Source organism: Panthera onca, chromosome B1, assembly GCF_046562875.1.
Source record: "Panthera onca isolate mPanOnc1 chromosome B1, mPanOnc1 haplotype 2, whole genome shotgun sequence".
NCBI classification, from domain to species: Eukaryota; Metazoa; Chordata; class Mammalia; order Carnivora; family Felidae; genus Panthera; species Panthera onca.
In genome coordinates, this window is record NC_138342.1 from 164,027,378 (window position 1) to 164,047,128 (window position 19,751).

The following is a 19,751-nucleotide window of genomic DNA, read 5'->3' on the forward strand; positions in this document are numbered from 1 at the left end:
CATAATCAGGTAAGCTGAGAAAAAACAGCTTTGTTCCAGTTCTAGGAGCTACTTGTTATTGCGACCATATTTCCTCTCTTTGCTTAAATGAATTACAGTACCTATAGGTTTCAATGGAATTTCCCCTAAAAACTCCAAAGGGAGATTATAATACCATTTTCACCGGAAGAGGAAAAACCATCTATACTGTCTGCATTTAAACACACATAGGAATGAAGACTGGCATTTCAAAGTAAAGGCCATGAACTTATACTTGCTACATAAAGAGGAATGTGAAAAGGCTAATATTTATACTTGCTACATAAAGACGAATGTGAAGAAGGCTAATATTTCTAAGTCTCGGTGTGTAGAAAAGGAACCTGAGAGTTTGAAATATTTGGGAGAAAAATTCCACATGCAAGACAGACATCCAAAATGGCTCAACATAATTTATTTTTTTTTTATGTTAAAATGTACAGAGTTTTTTTGAAAGTACTTGCTAGAAAGGGGAAAAAAAAGTGATATTACATACAAGGAGAGGAAGGGAGACCGACTGGCCCAGGAGCGCATGACATGGAGAAATACAAAGGCATCTAGGCACCCCTTCCCCGTAGCTTACAAGTCACCATGAACAAAGTACAAAGAGGTTACAAAACAGGAAAAGCAAATATAAACAGACAGGAATAGACTTAGCTTCATTTGTACATGCGGCTTTTAGAGGCATCTGGAGCTCTATTCACACACTCTAGAGATCTCTTTAAAGAGAATTTTTATCTTTCTTAAAATAGTTTTTAATATTCTACAACAAAGATAAAAAATTTTAAAGATGGAATGAAATGAAAAAGCTCTTATTTTAAAAGGCATCAAAGTCACTAACAGTGAGTTTTTTAAATTTCTTTTTTAGAAGATTACCCAAGTTATCTTGCTAAAAATACATTTTTTTTTTAAACAGAAGTGAAAAAATGACAGGTACCAATATTACTGTGTTGGATAATTTCTTTCATAATATAGAAAAGAACATTTTCTCTACAATAGTTCTACAGTCACAAAAAGGCTTGTGGAAAAGGGAGCTGCCCGATTGAATTTTTTTTTTTTTTTTAAAGAAACAAATAAAACCAAACACAACCGCAAACCAACAGAAACTGAATTCACGGCCCTCATTTCAACAGCTTCTCCTTCTGCCTTGACCCACCCTCCTCCCAATATACCTCCCTCCCGACCCACCCCATCCCCACCCCAACCAGGAAGCAATGACATAGCTGAAGATGTAGGGAGAGGGCAGCACAGTGCACTTTCTACATAGATGATTGGGAACTGGAAGAGTATATACAGAGAAACTGGGTCCTACACAGCCTTGCACATGCTCAGAATTGATAGCGGTTAAGATGTGGAATTCTGCCTTTTTCTACCTAACACATTTAATTGAGAAAGTCAATTAAAGTGTATTTAAAAAAAAAAAAAAACACAACAAACCTGTGCATTTGAAAAAATTTAATGCCTAATTAGTACTTCAAAAATTTATCTATATAAAATGTACAAATAAAGGAGAGAATTTAATGCTTACAGGTATTTCTTTAAGCAGTACTTCCCCCTTTTGGATATTTGACTGCACATACCGAGTGGTATAATATTTTCCATCTTCTAATGATGGAACATATATATAGATATATATATATATATTTTTTTTTTTTTTTACCTATCCCTGGAGCAAGTAACAGGAAGAGAATGGGCGAACTGGCTGCACAAGAGAAAAGATAATGGAGTTGGGAGCAACAAAGGAACCTGCTAAAACCCTGCTGTCCAGATTTGCCCTACTATGCTGGTGGTTGGTTTATCCCTCTTCTCTTTTAACCACTCACAGGAGAGGGGCTGGTGCACTCTGATTCACAGGGAATGAACTCAGGATCTCAAGAAAATGAAAACTAGAGGTATGTATCATTTAAGTAGCTATAAAACTCACACCATGATCTCCCTTAAATCATCTCTTCCAACATAAAATAAACAGTGTCAAATGTCTGTCAGGTATTTTTCAAATCACTGAAATGTACAGTCATCCATCAACACTTTGTATAAGAATGTAAGAGGCTAAGCACTGGGGACTGCTGTTTGAGTTTAGTCAAAGTCAAAGGCTCAAGAATCAAGACCCTTAGCATCTCAAAGTACATACTAAAAACAAGAGGCTGCATGGAATATGTGTGTTATGGCTGATTCACCAGGTGGTAAAAAACAAAGAGGTTAATTTCCTCTTTTTGATTGTTAACTGACCATCTCTATTCCTCCAAGGCTGGATTAGGATTGCAAACAGCTTTCCTCTGAGATTCTGCTGTTAATTGAGACTTACAGTATTTTTGTGTCTCTGAGTGCTGAGTGGGAATAGTAAAAAACAACCCCCCCCCCCAAAATTATATTACACTTGATTTAAGAAAAACAAACATTTCAGTGAAGTCCATCTATAAAGAAACATTCTTGGGGAAAGGTTTCAAGAGGTCAAGAGGGGTGTGTGTGTGTGTGTGTGTGTGTGTGTGTGTGTGTGTGTCTGTGTGAGTGAGTGTAGGGAGTGGAGGGGATTTTAAAAGGAGAAGCATTTTCCTGCCTCGCTTTATTAATAATAATAATAATAATATTAACAATAATAATAAGTTTAAGGAGCTTGGGTTGTTCTCCATGTCCCCATCCGAGTCTCCCCTAAGTGCCTCCTGCTGGAATGAAGTAGGAAATGAAAGGTTGGGTTTGGAGGAAGGGGTCTCGTTAACCCCCGAGATGTATATATAACATTTAAAAATGACAACATTGGGAGCTGCAAACAGTGAGGGGAAACATACATTTTAAAATAAAATAAAGATAATTCACTTTTACACAAATTCTGTCCATGTGGTATGTAAAGAAAGTAAGGCTCTTTTTAATTATGAAAAGATTTTTGTGCATGTTTCCCCTATCCCCAAATCCATTTTTAGATGAGTTCTATTGTAAAATGTTCAAGATTATGAAGAAAACCAAAACCCAGAACAAAATGAACCCAAAAAAAAAAAAAAAAAAAAAAAAGAGAGAGAAGACCAGGTTTTCTAAAAAATAAAATAAACCAAAGAAAAATTCCTCTAAATCTACAGCAATATTTTAACTGGAAAAAGGTCCATTTTTCTCTGGTTTGTCAGTATAAAAGGTTCCTTTATTTATATATATTTAAGTTTTTAATTGCAAGTTCATCTTGCTCATCTTCTCATGTAAGGTCCATTGAGTGACTGCTTGGGCACACCAGCAGCGTTCATGTAGCTGTGATGGGAGGGGCCAGTGTACATCATGTTTCCATGAGGGTTTGGCTGCATAGGCTGCTGGGTATAGGCCTGGCTCCCCATCATCCCCATCTGCATCTGCATAGGATACTGTGCTGTCTGGTTCATGTAGGCAGGGTTACTATGGTAACTGCTGTTCATCATGGGCTGCGTCATTCGATAGCTGTTCATGGCATTCAAGGTGTTCATATTCATGGAATTGACATTATAGGCAGGGGTCGGCATCAAATTAACCCCCATGTTCATGCCACGCTGAACAGCCAATGCACGAGGGCCAGCCTGCATGGCAACCGCTGGTGGGCTGCGGCCATACAGCTGCTGCTGGTGGGCAGCTGCAGAGGGCAGTGGCGCGGACTTGGAGCGGATGGAAATGTGCCCCTTCACTGGCATCTGCCCTTGCAACCTCTGAGTGTGAGGAATGCCGATGTTGGTGGCAGACATGTTGCACTGTAGCAGAGGTGACGTGAGGTTCATGGTGGTGGATGCCAAGTTTGGGGGCGGCGTCATGGTGGCTTGTGCTTGAGGGGTCCCAGCTAATGGATGAGACGGAGCTAGCTGAGCCAGTCCTGTATTAGACAAAGAAACACTGGTTGCATAGGAAGTCACAGCAGGAGAATGGCTATAAGGCATGGCATGAGGGTCCATAATGGTGTTAGTCAGCTGCTGCAACTTGGCTAGACTGAAGGTGGCTGATGGTTGAGAGTAGCTGCCGGCACCAAAGTCCCCTGGAATCCTCTCATAAATACTTATGTTCCCAGTGCTTCCAGATTCCGGTATCTCCATGATCATAGGCGCTGGAGTGAAACTGTTATTCATACTACACTGTGACAGGGGGGGCTGCTGCTGGGGCGGGGGCGGGGGCTGAGGCTGCTGGGGCTGAGGTGGTGGCGGCGCCGGTGGCTGTTGCTGCTGCTGCTGGGGCGGCGGAGGCTGTGGTGCTGGTTGCTGCTGCTGCTGCTGCTGCTGCTGCTGCTGCTGCTGCTGTTGCTGCTGTGGTGGTGGGGGCGGCGGCTGCTGGTTACTGGGAGGCCTCTCCACCACACAACTCTGAGGTGACTTGATGTTGCAGTTGGCAGCAGCAGGCTGGACGTTGTTCTGCTGCATCATGCTGCAGCTGTTGCCCATGTTTGCCATTTGCTGAGTGACAACACAACTGTTCTGGGTGAGGCTGCTGGAGGAGGACAACCCACCATAGGAGCAGCTGCTCTGGGAAGAGTTAGTCCCACAAATGCTGCCACCCATCGTAGAATCGTAACTGCTGGGGTTCTCATAGTTTTCTGTGGTGCTCTCAATGCTGCCCAGGTCACTGAAGCCACTGTCCACCACCTGCTGAGAGTGGTCTGATACGGAAGGCACATCCATCATGGGGCTGGTCTCCATGTTCTGCATAGAGGGTGCGGACAGGGATCCTTGCTCCGGGCTGATCTGGGTGTAACCGCTTTCAAGGGCAGGCACGTTGGGACTACTGACTGAACGGACCGATTGGCTGGGATGAGACTGAACAGAAGATATCGGGCTATTATGTTCTGAAGCGTGGCAGTCTTCCACCATCGACATCTGAGGGTCTTCATCGGCCTGGGTGTAGCTCTGCAGGGTCTGACACGCGGCCAGAGTTTCTTCGCAGTCCTGGTAGGCTCCCTCATGCTCGTTGCTTTCTTCTTGAGTCAAAGACTGCACTGCTTGCACGGTTTCCAGATCCAGTTCACTGTGAGGAATCTCTTCCTCCTCTTTTAGCTCAATTAATTCTTCTTTAGAGTTTGAATCTTCTTCATGATCGTCCTCAGACCCTGGCATGTGCTCTGATACCATGGATGTTTCGTGGGAAGTCTGTTCCTCTTCAGAATCTGGTTCTGTTTCATCTTTATCCTTTATATTCTCCCTATTGCTCTGCATATTAGTATCTAAAAAAGACTCCTGGCCACCAGGCTCCTCTTTGACATCTTCTCTAACGGGCTGCTCCTCTAGCTCTTTTTTCTTGGTAGATTCCAGATGGCCGTCGTCTTCATCATCTGCATCATGGTCTTCATTCTGGTTTGTCTCTACAGCCACCTCATCCTCTTCCTCTTGCTCCTGTTCTTCCAGCTCTTGCTGCTCCTCCTCTGACTGCCGCTGCTCTTCTGAGACACGGGGCTTCTCTTCCTCCTCTTCTATTTCGGGTTCTTTCGTTTCAGTCTCGGGACTGTTGCTATCCACTGGAGATGCCGCTCTAACTTCACTGCTGGTTGTATCTTCTTCTTCTCCCTCTTCAACCTCTTCCGCTTCCACGTGCATCTCCTCCTCATCCTTCCTTTCTTCTGTTAAAGGCAAGTCTTCTTTTGGTTCAACAGTCTCTTCATTCTCTTGAAGTTTGGGTTTCCGTCCCGGTTTAGGAATGGGAATGGTGGGCTCAACAATGCATTCTTGGGTAGAAACGGGTAGGATTTCCCGATTCAACTTAAATCCTGGTTTGCGACCAGGTCTTTTCTTCCAGTGGATTGGTTTGCGGCTCTTGCCTTTGGGCCATCCCTTTTTCTTTTTCATAGGTGTGGATGTATCTGGCTCAAGCTGAGAATCCTTCACATCACATTTTCTCAAGAGAGATACTGGCTTTAGAACAGGAGTGTCTACACAGAGGGACAAAAAAAAAAAAAAAAAAAAAACACACACACACACGCACGTTAAAAAAGTTAAAAGATTTTGTATATTTTCTAGTACTTTTTTCTGAGACCACATGTGCAACGGGAATGATTTTATTAATCATCACAAACTCCTGATTACCTTCTCTTACAAGCTAAGAATCTAAAGGAGAAATCTAATTAATGACATCTTTTAAAGTCACGCAGTGAGCTGGCAGAACAATGAAAGAATCCGGGTCAACATTCTGTTACCAACCACCAGTTAAAGCCAGTTCAGGTTTATCATCACCAACTGCATGGTTTTGTAAGTTAGTCTAAAATACTCAGTTTTATCATCTAGAAAACAGAGATAAGCTGTGTAAAGATGCAAATACTCAATAGTTATTACAACTACTTTAGACAAGCTGTCTTTACTATGTAAGTTACAAATCAACTCATTTCTTCTTTTTTGTTTTACCCCTGTTTGCAATTTATATTATCTCTCTGGCTTTTTTTTTAGTTTCCATAAAATCATGACTTCAGGTAATATCATGAGTTAATTACTCCAGGCCATGACTAAGCAATCTGACATGCTCAGTCAATGTTGTGTTTGTATGGGAACAGCTGCAAGGCATTTAGTCCCAAATAAATACTGACCGGAAAAAAAACAAGTTAATGACAATGATTTATCAGAAATAAATTTGATATTGGTATTATTTTCTCCCCATTAATTTTTTTCTATTTTTAAAGATTGTAGTAAACTACGCATAGCATAAAATGTACCATTTTAACCATATTTAGGTGTGTGGTGCAGCATTAAGTACCTTCACATTTCCTATTAATTTCTAAAAGGAGGAACACCAAGCAAAAACAGGATCTGGAGAGGAGAACTAAGAAGGTACAGTTAGCAATAACTTGAAAATAAAGAATGGAAATGGTTGCATCAGAGAAAATTTGTCCAAGTCAATAAGAACTTAAACGGGGGATACTATTTGAGCTACAATGATCCAAGGCAGAAATTTTACTGAAGTGCCAAATTTATACAATAAATATTTAGTTTAATATATACATCACAATAAAAGAACTCAGTCATCTTATCACTATTTAAAACTATTTATTATATAAAAACAGGAGAATGGAGAAAACACAAGTTTCCACTAGATATGAAATTGAGTGGATTTATTTTTAAGAGAAGAATAAAAAAACTCAGTTAATAAAAGCTATACATCCACCAAGAGAGGACAACTAGATTTCTTCAAATTCACCCACCAAAGTAAAAAAAAAAACTCAGTCTGACCTTATGGTGAGGCAAACATTGCAGCTGCAGGCAGCATGAGGCACTGGCAGAAACTTTAGGGGAGGATGAACTAGTCTGTGACCTAGCACATTTCTGAGCCCATTTCTTTATCTCTAAATGACAAGGCTATTTCAAAAGTAAACCATTGGATTTTTAGCTATGCCATAAAAATTGAGCCTATTTTGAGGCACTGTCACCATTTTTATTAGAAATTTACTACTCGTAGAGAAAGGCACATTAGAGATATGATTCAGATATGATTCACATCCTGAACAGATGTGAGGCAAGTCCAATTTACATGAGTCGGATCTTAGAACCATTGTAGCATGTATTCATTTAACAATATTTACTGAGTGTCTATTTTAAGCACTCAGCATACAACAATTAGCAAAACAGGTAAGTCCACAAGAGTGTACTTTCTGGTAAAGGGTTATTACTTCAAGATCTTCCTGAGGCTAACTCCAATCCACCAACTAACGGAAGATTCAGATAATGGCTGAGAAAGGAGGAGGCAAAAAAGAACAATTTCCTAACAGCAAGATATTTTCTCCAGTGGAAAAACTAGGTCCTCAGTTGAAGGGAAGACTAGAAAAAAACTTTTTAAAAGGACAGAGGACTAAAGGAGAAAATGGGGATGAATGTGCTTGACACAAATTTTTAGAGATTATCAAGCCGTCCTTTACTTGCTTAGTGGGGTGTGTCACTTTTCAGCTTTTTTGTTGAAGGGTTTGCAGTTATCACTTGAAGTGTGTTTCTTTAGAGACACTAAAACTACCATAAGCAGCGGGTTCTGTAAAACATACCATCAGCGTCATCGGACTCTTCTTCGTCATCTTCATCTTTAGACTTCCTCTTAGAAGAGGATCGACACCTGAGCACATCCTGTGAGGACAAACGATGGAAGTATCCTCTAGAAAAGAGTTCATTTTCATCCTCTTCCTCTTCTTCCTCATCAATCTCAAACGTGGGTTCTAATCGTGGCATTGGCCTCTCAGAGTCAGAGTCTTCAAAAGGTTCATCCAATACCTCTGTAGTCTCAGAAATCGTTTCTGTGACCACGCTGCTGTTGTGGTGTTTGCGCTTTCGGATTCTCCTTCTTCGGTGAAGAATTGGTTTCTATTTAGAAGAGAAAGAAAGTATTTACAGGAATTAATACTATCATTTCTATTAATAACAAGATTAATAGTTTTTAAACCTACTCGAATCAGCCAACAGACATTTTGAATATTATTTCAAAATACTGTACCATAAAGTATCACAGAAAGATGGTGGATAACTGAATAGAACTTTATAAAAGGCATAGAGAGCAGATATTGTAATTCCCTTTAATAGTTCAGTTAAATTTAACACCCTAGGGAATTGCCTATTTCAATACTGAAATGACACAGAAGCTAGTCCTTTAACTTCTCTTACTTCAAGAGGGGGAAAAAAAGGACTAGAACACTTTTTGTTCGTCTCATAGCTCTCTGAAGATCAACAGAACTATTAGTAAAGCTGTATGCCATCTTCATGAGCTACCCATAAGGAGTTATGGTGAAATGTAAAAACATGGAGCTGATGTGTAATTACCTGATACGAAGTATTTCAAAAGTAATAAATCTGTTACTGGAAAGTGGCACACTGGGCACAATTTTGTACTACGGTTGATCTAATAATACCTTAAATTACACAACAGATAAAACAAAATGATAGAGACGATGCACCAGAAATAATCTAATCCAATCTCCTTACTCCAGAGGTGAGACAGGTTACAGGACCTGTGTAAGGTCACATACCCAGTCAGTATGGAAACGGTTGTAAAAGACAGTCTCTGACTCCCAGTCTGGCGCATTTCTGTAAGAACTTCAGGTATTGTGTACATGATCTCACTGCCTGTTACGATATTCTCTTTTTTACACAGGGAAATAGCACAGTTTTAAAAATAGGCAATAGAAGCCTGGAATGGCAAAGATACAGTCTTCCTGATCACATAATGAATGGCAGAGTGAGCCAGGGTTCAATTTCTCTCCGCTTCAAATTTACTAGTCTGTTTAGTTGAAGTACAATTTTCAAAGTAGGTTAAACATGTCTGGCTCTTCTCTTTGGAAAAATGGCTGACTCTAGGACTGGGACATAAAATATACAAGATAAGCTTAGATCATCTCGCAGTACTAGGAAGTAAGGAAGTGCTCAAAAAAAAAAAAAAAAACAAACCCAAAACACCTTCACAACGATGGGGGTACATATTAAGTTAAAGGGACACAGAAGTGAAGACTCCTATGGCCAAAGCTGGAAGAATCTGAGGAACAAATTAAATAAAGTAGTACTACTGGTTTATAACTCAAAGTGTAAAGTAAATATCTGGGTCCATGCTGACATAAAGAAATGCTTGAATAAATAAGCAGATGGGGAAAAATGGATAAATCTCCAAGCAGAACTCCTATGGAATACAGTGCAACTCTCCACATCTTAAGCGTGGCGTGTGGGCAGTGCTGCCTTCCAAAAAGTACAGTATGGGAGAGGGGAACAAAGGAGTAACTTTACAGTGGAGAAACCGACAAACACAACCTCAAACCCGGTGATCGAGACTAACCTCAACAGTGATAAGTCATATTGACAGTAATACTCTTGTGTTTGGTGTGTGCATGTGTATACATGTACACACGTATCACACACCCTTTATATGATAAGAATGACACTTTATCTCTGTGGTCTTCTTCCCCCAAACCTATTAGCCCATTCTAATATCATGAGGTAAATTCTAAAATACCTAGCCAGTACTTGTCAAACTGTCAAGGTTGTCAAAAACAAGGAGTCTAAGAAACTGTCACACCCAAGGGGGCCCAAAGAGACATGGCTACTAAATGTAATGTGGTATGCTAGATGAGATCCTGGAAGAGAAGAACATAAGGGAAAACTGAGGAAATCTAAATAAATATGGGCTCTAGTTAACAAAATATTGGCTTTTTGTGACAAATGTACTATACCAACGTAAGAGGTTAATAATAGGGGAAACTGGGTGTAAGGAATACAGGAACTCTCTGTACTTTCTTCGCAATAATTGCATAAATCTCAAACTGTTCTAAAATTAAAACCTTGTATTTTTATATATAGCCCTTTTTTTTTCATAAGGCTCTGCTTAAGGAAAGGAACAATTTCACTGCTTTGGGTGAAAGCTGTCACCCTTCTACTACACGGTGTTTCATCCAGGTTGCTGAGCTCAGTGTGGCTGGCTTGTGGAAATGCTTAAAGTTCACTCCACAGCCTGGGGTAGTTCTGGTATACAGTTAACCAGAACTTGTTTTCATCCTCTCATCGCATTTATAAACTGGTTTCATTCAAACTTTGCAAGATGACAAATAGAACTGAGAAAATATTTTCACAACCAGGTTAAGTCAAACCACTGGAAGAAAGGGGGGGGTGGGGGAGACAGAAATGGGAGAAGAGACCACAGGGGGTAAGTCCCACTCAAGACGAATGGCCTCACTCAGAGCACCCCCGACACAGGGCACCACTGTCCATCAAACTGTCAAATATTTCTCTCCTTTTCTAACATAAACATTTCCGATCTATATATGCTTTTAAAATATTTTACAAATCCCTAAAAGTCATGATCAGAACATCAAATCAGCAAGCTAAAAAAGTTTGTCGGCTCTTAAATAAGCTCATGGTGTCTATGTTCATTTCCATGAACCAAAGAAGTCCTATACACATTTCAAATGTTCACAGGGAGGATCATAAGCTACAATACACCAAGGTATAAAGTCTAAAAAATACACACTAAGAATTTCTACATTTACTTTCTCAGAACTCTGGGATAGACAAATGTATATAGTAAGCTGCAACTGGGGAAAGAACAGACAAGTCGAAGAAACGAATCACAAGAAAAGCCTTACCTTTCTCTTCAGTGTGGGCTTTGTAAGAATTGGTGGGGAGCTGGACCGAGGACTTTCTGGCTCTTCTTCTTCCTCACTACTCTCACTGAAGCCTCTGAGGAGAGCCCTGTCACCGTCACTATAGCGACGGGGCAGCCTCTCATTGCCTTCTGGTAGTCTACACTTCAGTGCCTCGGGGTTCTTCTTTAGCTGTCCTCGCCAGAGCTCAACCCCCTCACTTAGTCTTCTTTTGGGAATGTCTGGCTTCCCATCCTGGCTGGGCTGCTCCTGAGAGGCTGCTGACTGCTCCTCACTTTCAGTGTATTGTTCTTGGGAGGTTTCTGATTTTTCCTCACATTCTCCATATTGTTCCTGAGGAGCTGATGTCTCTTCCAAGAGCAGTTTAGAATCTTTATCACCAAAACGTTCCTGGGTTTTTCTGTTCTTCCTTCCCCAGCGGCCTCTCCGAGATGGCTGATTGTTTGCAGGAAGACTATCACGAGGAAGGACTTGCTTGTTCAGACGCGTAGAACTAGCTGGTGCCATAACTTCTGGTTTCTTTTCACTTTCTACTGAAGAGTAAGAATCTTGCTCTTTGTTCTCCCGAGATGCAGACTTTCCCACCTGATTTTAGAAAATAAAACCATGCTGGTTAATCTTTCAGCCTTATTCAGTTATATCTCCTATTTGACCTCCTAAATACAGAGATAAGAAAACAAAGCTTTAAAAAAGAAAAGCATAATTTAGTAGCTATCATGAATATTTCTCATGTGTTTGACATTGCTTTAAATGCTTTATAGGATACATTAATCCTCACAACAATTGTATGAAGTGTTATTATTACATCCTCATTTTACAAAACGAGGTAACCGAGGCACAAAAAAATATAAGTAACTCGCCTTAGGACATGCAATAGCAAATATAGAAGCTGGGATATAAACCCAGGCAGTGAGACCCAAGAGTTAGTGCTCTTAACCACTATGTAATCCCACCTTCAATAAACAAAATGAACAGCATTGTTCTTATAAATGTTAAATGATATAATTTTAAAATTTATCAGAAATAAAAATTTATAAACAGAGAGAAGATGGGCTCTGGGGTATGGGCAAGAGAAAAGGGGTGTTTGAAAAAAATGAAAGAAAATTTCTGTAATTATTTTGATTTATTTTTATTCTGAATATTTAATTTCATTTTGAAAATTTTTAAATTACATTAAACAGGGGCATGAAATTGTTTACGTTTATCAAAGGAGGACATAGATTTTTAAAGGAAGAAAGCACGGCTTTAAAAAAAAACAGAGAAAGGTAGGCATCATGTGACAAAAAATACTGAAAACTATACAATGTCATACAGTCCCTCATTAACCCTTTAATGGCTAAAGACATCTGTGTACCCACTGAACTGTTTAGTGCTCTATTAGAACATACATGTTTACATTATTTCCTTAATGTTTTACTTTAAGGAAAAGGTATCTTAATTTGTTTTAACAATGGTCAGAATTAAATTCAGATTTGTCAGTTACTACACAGCTTAAGATTTAGCCGTTTATCAGCACTCTGGTAAGAAATATTTAGTTCTACATAACACATTATTACAAATTTGAAGGTCTCCTAATGACCTAAGGCTTAAAAATATACAATTTAAGTAAACAAAACCCAGCTTTCTTGAAATCTCTATCACTGTAATCATCTCTGAAAATCTAATGTGAATTGACGGTGTTGGTTTAAGATATTGTAACACATATCACAAATAATCATGAAAACCAAAAATAGAGCCTTCTGTTATCAAAAATAGAGACTACTCATGCCCTTACACTTGTCTCTAATTCTCTTTCCTGGCACTGCGGCTCTTCGTTTTCTCCTTCCTCAGCCTCCTCTTCTTCCTCCTCTGAGACCACAGAATTGGAGACTATGACAGGGGTCCAGCGCAAACATTCTGGATCTACATCTACAGGCCGCAAATTCAGCTGAAGCTTTGCCATGTGATCCTGGATAAGTTTTTCCCGGCGGATTATCACAAATCTGGAACCAGAGCAAAGTTTATAGCAATCAACAACGTATAAGAGTACCTAACAATGAATATGGAGCTATAACCCCTAGAAAACCTGGAGATGATGATAAATGCTTCAAAAATAGCCTGCCTGGGAAGATGAAATACAGAAGTATGCCACCATACAAGATAACTAATACAAAGTTGGACACATACTTCATACTCAACAACAGCAATGGATTTGGTTATTTTAACCATTCACTGTCTCATACTTCCCAGCTCTGGAATTTCTGCTACTCTCCTGTACACTATCTCCTATTCTCCATCTTTCTAGCCCAATGCTTCCTTCCTTTCTCTGTGATCTTTTCCCAATCACTCCAGATAAGAGTGAGCTGACTTTCCCTTGACCTATATTTTATTTTATACCACATATAATGGAAATAAATCATGGACATATATTTTATTAGGCATTATTTCTAGAGTTGTTCTCATTACGTGAAGAAGCTCCCAACATTAGAAAAGATTCAGTAGCTTATGTCCAAAAGTTAGAAGAAAGACCAGAAAAAACAATTTAAAAAAAGTTTAAGGTCAACGGTATCAAGGATCATAAAAAGGAAAATGTCGTCTCAGGATTACCAAATGTATTAGTTTATTATATTAGTTTATACCCTTTCATTGATATTTGGCTGCCTGATCCAACAACTTCCACCTGATTATCTTTTGAAAGTATAACAAAGGGGGGCGCCTGGGTGGCTCAGTTGGTTAAGCGTCCGACTTCGGCTCAGGTCACGATCTTGCGGTCCATGAGTTTGAGCCCCGCGTCGGACTCTGGGCTGATGGCTCAGAGCCTGGAGCCTGCTTCCGATTCTGTGTCTCCCTCTCTCTCTGCCCCTCCCCCGTTCATGCTCTGTCTCTCTCTGTCCCAAAAATAAATAAACGTTAAAAAAAAAAAAAAAATTTAATAAAAAAAAAAAAAAAAGAAAGTATAACAAAGGGATGTGATACTCACTGATCACTACGGAAGTCCAGCATTCGTAGGTGGTGGAGTGTGGAAGTAATGTCTTGAGGACAGATACCTGTCAACTTGCTTAACTTCTTAATGCTGATTTGCTTGTCATTTTGGTGATAAAGGCACTCCAATATTACACTTTTCCAATAAGCCATGTAGGAAAGACGACCTAGATCGGATAATGGTTTCTCTGGAGACCCTGCTTGGCCTTCACGCTTTGATAACAAATAACCTAAAGAAACCACCAAATCACAAATATGTCAGCGAGCCTAAAATAGGCTAATTCACCAAAATAACAATCCCCTCTTCCACAACCAATCTAAGTAGTACAGGAAATAATAATTTCAAAAGCAAATTCCTCCAAGAAAAAAAAAATTAAAAAATTACTTCAACACAAATTTGCAGAAGATTATGTAATTTATATATACTGAGAGAACATGAGGTTAGCATTACTTTGTCTATACTTGCTATAAACCACATTGTTAAAATATTCAAACTTAAAAAAAAATCATACAACCTCATATTAACAGGCTACATAAGATTAAGGCAATAATGCTTTTTATTTTATAGGGGAACCACTCTTGCATGTTTTACCTGGACCACCAGATGGCAACAGCTATACCTGAACTATTGAACAGTACAAAAGGATGCCTTAGTTTTTAAATAATTCTATCTATTAAGATTATGATTCTTCTGCAAGTGAATTAGATGACAATTTCTCACTTCAGTCAAAGCTCTCTTTGCAATTACCCGTCACCCTAATTCTTGATAAGTAAGGATGTCAGCGTGGGGCTGTCACAGTGAGTGTATGGTGGCATTTGTCCTCCTGTCTAGAGCATGACTCTCAAGATCAGGAAAAGAAAGGCATAAGTTCTAAGAAGAAGTATCAAAAATGGAGATGGCAGAAGAAATGTAGTTTTTTTGTCATCAAAGGAAACTTTATTAAAGGTAATCTATAAATGGTAATGTGGGAAATTAGGTTACATTAGGAAAAGCAAATGAAAACAATTAGTATAATAATCCTAGACTATTGTTTATCTCAAATATATAACAAATTTTCCCCTAACTTTGCTGTGTAATGGAATAACACATCCAAACATGAGTTCTATTTCAACACAATATATTGATATTAAATAACCTAAGCTGCTCTCTCTACTACTAATCCAAAAAGGCCAAGAAAATATATAAAATAATCAGTGGCATATTTCCAATAAAATATGGTCAGAAGTGCAGTCTAAGGCCAAGTGGAATAAGCTGTGCTGGTCCATCTTGAGAATTAACTTCTTACCACTGGTGATATAACCATCTGATACTTAGAAGAAAAACCGTATCAAAATATTCCCTCAAAAATCACTATTTTATTAATCAATATAAAATTTATTGTAAACATATATTTACTTTCTAAGCAAGACTATCAACATGTTCCATGATGACTTTTTTCAGAACTGTTCCTTTCCATTTTTAAGTCAGATTAAATTATTTCCTATATTTCTTATAAATTATTTCCTAGATCATTTATTTTTAAGATTTTTAAAGGTGCACTGCATATTTTAACCACGAGGTAGAGTCTGTAAGTAAGAAATGATGTATACACTTTCCCAGATAATTGAATAACAAAAATAAGGCAAGTCCTGTACTTTACTGTATTAATTTAAGTAGTTATACATGTGTTTAGTATTGTTGTGAGTTAGAATTAGCATAAAACTAAGTTCCACTGTAAGTTAGCAGTTGAAAATTAAAACTATTTGCAAAAGATCACACAGAAGTTAGTATTCAGTATAAGCTATTTTATTTTATTTTTTTGAATGTTTGTTTATTTTTGTAGGAGAGAAAGAGCATGAGCAGGGGAGGAGCAGAGAGAAAGGATGACACAGAACCCGAAGTAGGTTCCAGGCTCCGAGCTGTCAGCACAGAGCCCGGCACGGGGCTTGAACTCACAAACCATGAGATCATGACTTGAGCTGAAGTAGGACGCTTAACTGACTGAGCCACCCAGGCACCTCCGGTATAGGCTATTTAAAAACATTTCATGTCCAATCCAAAAAAAAGAAAAAAGAAAAAATTCATGACTTTAGGTTTTAAAGTCCCATACAGCAGTACAACAGAAGATACTAGCAACCAATAAATCATCTGCAAATCTTTAAAAATATATACGGAAGGCCCACAAAAAGAGATAATGAGAAATGGTATTATTATAATCCTTACTGAAATCGATGAGAAACCTGCCATAGCCCTTACGCTGGTACTGGGGAAGAATCATTATGCAGGAAACGTTGTACTTCTGCTGGCAGTGCTTTTCCTGGTAAAGAAAGTTTTAAAACAACACGCTAGTAAGACTGAATAGTAATGCTAATTATTAAGAAACAAAGACTAACAGTCAAAACCATAGCCCTAGTCCTCTGAGAATAGCATATGCATCAAGGAAAAAATACCCCAGTGGGAGGAGACAGGACAACGTTAAGTCATTGTCACTACCCACAAAGCAACCATCCCAGGAGAATAAAAATATAAAATAAAATTATGCCATCCAACACCATCTGCAACTCAAAAACAGTATGTCATTGCCTAATATGAACAGAGGAATCTCAGTCCCAATCAATCTGCAAAGCTATAGATGATTGGTCAATGTGACACTCCAGAAATGGGAAAATTCATCAACTATTTCAGGGATTCTTTTGTTTCCTGCTCTGGTGCTACATAGGGCAGTCCCATCTCCCCATTAGTTGTACCTAACTTTACAAAAATAACCCCAAAATGTTGTGTACACTTTTAAAAATAAGGCAATATATATAAAATTATATTTAACTTCTGAAATAGTCAACAGAAAGCTGGTACTTTCCACTTAGCCATTTCATATACTTAGATTTTACCATAGGCCAGCTTAAATAAAAGTACATCTTTTACATTGTTTGACTACAAAAAAAACACCTTTTGTTCACCCCAAAAGAATGAAAGACTATAGGAAGGGAAGAAAACATCCGTTAATAAAAAGGGCTTATTCTTATTTCTGTGCTTCAAATTTAAAGTAGGAAGAGCAGACTTAAACTGAGAAAGAGCTCAAAGAGGTAATGACTGTGTTTATTTCACAAGTTCTATCTATTATTACCATGGGAATAGAAGTCATTTTAAAACTCTTCCTCTTGAGTATAACCGGCAGCTCATGTTCCTAGGAGACTACAGTCTGTTGAATGTTACTAGATACCTTCTAGCCTTTGGTAAGTTTCTGAATATTCCTTCTATTTTCCTTTCCAAAAGCTAGATGGTGCCCAGAAGGTGCTGCACTTTGTAGTGTTCTAGTGAGAACTGACAAAGTTTGCTTCAGATTTCCGTGTGAATTCAAACATATTTTAAGCTGATATATACTTACTTTAGAAAAGTAGCCAACAAGGTGGCAGCCCTTGACATCATTCTGTGTTAGTACATAAAAAAGAAACGGCTCCACGTCATAATAGAGTGTTTTGTGGTCAAGAAACAACTTTGCCAAGAGACACAGGTTCTGACAATAAATGGTACTCACATTCCCATCAACCTAGAAAATAATAGAACAAAATGGTCAGTAAAGTCGCTCTTTAGTTCTAGAACAATAATACACATTACTTACAAATACCTGTGAGTATCCACAGTCCAGCCTAAGAGGGCTGTCAGTGATCAGAACCTGGAAGCTATCCTCTGAAACAGCAGAATTACGATACCTGCTGTTGTAAGACAACTAAATATATAAAATACTGCATCTCAACAAAGTATGAATAGCTAGACAAGGAGATGATGACCCTTTTAAAAACAGCACTTTTTGCTTTTATAACAAGATCGGTTGCAGTAATCCTTCAGACAGCAAGCTGATTTGATTCATTTTTTAAAGTAATTCAACAAAAGATCTAAAAGCAGCCTCTTCTAAAATACATTTGTTAAGTAAAACAAGGTATAACTATAGTCCACTCTATGGCAGCATCCAAAAGCAATGCAGTCTGGCTGCCACAATCAGATTTGCCCCGAAATAAAGCTATCTTCAGGAGTATTAACTATTGCCAGAGGCATCAACCAAGCAGGTTCCCTAGGTAGCAACCTGGCAAATGAGAGATTTCTTGGAATCAGGATGGCCAAGATCAGGAGCACCACTGTGTATTTCTCCTGACACACCCCTGGGTTGCTGGAGCTTCGAGAGCTTGCTCTTTTACACAAATGCCAACAGATACCCACATTAAACCCTAAGACATCAATATTTCAGGATAGAAACCTCAACAATTTAAGTAATTGCATATTACTTCTTTTAAAATATACACCAATATATGCTTAAGGCGAGAAGCACTTTGCTCTTGGGTATTGTAGACCACACCCTTATTCCTCCCCCCGCCCCGAGGGTGAAGAGATCCACTACTTCTCACCTAAAATGAAGGCGCAGGGAAAATCAAGAAAGTTAGAGACTGAGTGATCCCCACAATCTGAAATTCTATCATCACAGTAATTAACAGAACTGAGCACATGGCAGGTGTTCAATTAATACCTGGCAGTAAAACCATGAACTGAGGATCTAGAAACTAAAACCCCATGACCAACAACACAAAATCACGGACATAGCCTAAGTCATATCATCATGATGAAGTAAGAAATATATATTTTTATAACTTTACAAAATACAACTTACTACAGTTATTAAATATCTCTACCAAATATTCCTTTAAGTGGGGCAACAGAAATTTTTCATTTAAATACCATTATTTCATAGATTCTAAGACACAATTTTATCACATCTAAACATAAAAAATCATTTGGTATTTTATAATCAAATGGAATCCTGAAATACAGAATAATTTATTCTGAGATCAAGATTGTGACCTCGGTACAATCTGGATTGGCCTAATTCTGCTTCTCCTATAAACTGGATTATCAGACTCAAGAGTGAGTACAACAGTAAAATAACATTGCAAAAAAGACAACTACAATTAGATACAGTATAGGTGGTACTGCATTTGAAATGATAGGAAGACAACTATAAAACATCTACTTTACCTCAAAGACAGAAATATTATTTTTTCTGTAAATCTCATTGGCAGGAGGATGGAACCAACCACATTTCTTCATGTGCTGCTGGAGAATAGTTCTACTTTTCATGTATTTTAGACAGAATTCACAAAGATATAATTTAGGCAGCCTGTAAATAATAATTAAACAAAGAAAGACAGGACTTTTTATAAGACTGTAAACTTTCACAGCTATTCTTTTTTGACTCTCATTACTATTCAAGTAAAAAGGTGGAGACTGTCTTATCATCCCCATTAACCAAATGAAAGACAGAAAACAAACTAAAGACAAAATTAATTTGGTTAATAGCATCCAACTAATTAATAGCAGGAGGGCAAGGGTGAGAAGATACCCGAGATTCAGTGCTCTTCCTATCAGACTAGTAATTCCTAGTCGTCTTAAAAGCTACCCACCTGGCAGACAATGAAAATCTCATATTCTCCCCTCCTTGATAATCTCTAATAAGTAGAAAATAAAGTCTACCTTCAAAACACACCAATAAGAAGATTTTGTCAAGCTATATATTTTCTTTGGTTCTTTATTTGATCATTCTTTTTTTTTTTTTTTTTTCAAGAAAATACACATTTGTTAAATACCACTGATCTCTGAACAACATGGGTTTGAACTGCATGGGTCCACTTATAAGTGGATTTTTCTTGGTAAATACAGTACAGTACTGTAAATGTATTTTATGATTTTCTTAACATTTTCTTCTGTCTA

At 38.4% G+C, this 19,751-nt stretch overlaps 1 protein-coding gene across 4 annotated transcripts in view; it reads right to left on the reverse strand.

Moving 5' to 3' along the window:
- Window positions 1-408: 408 nt before the first annotated feature.
- KAT6A (lysine acetyltransferase 6A) overlaps window positions 409-19,751 on the reverse strand; it is a 114,294-nt gene continuing 94,951 nt past the window's right edge. For all 4 annotated transcript variants that reach the window (XM_060653441.3, XM_060653437.3, XM_081795616.1 and 1 more), the window contains 8 exons: window positions 19,020-19,161; window positions 17,380-17,541; window positions 16,218-16,311; window positions 14,013-14,244; window positions 12,828-13,035; window positions 11,036-11,638; window positions 7,964-8,276; window positions 409-5,872 (listed from right to left, as the gene is read on the reverse strand). In XM_060653441.3, the coding sequence (XP_060509424.3) occupies window positions 3,189-5,872; window positions 7,964-8,276; window positions 11,036-11,638; window positions 12,828-13,035; window positions 14,013-14,244; window positions 16,218-16,311; window positions 17,380-17,541; window positions 19,020-19,161 (4,438 nt within the window). In that variant the 3' untranslated portion in view covers window positions 409-3,188. The remainder of the gene's footprint in view (window positions 5,873-7,963; window positions 8,277-11,035; window positions 11,639-12,827; window positions 13,036-14,012; window positions 14,245-16,217; window positions 16,312-17,379; window positions 17,542-19,019; window positions 19,162-19,751) is intronic.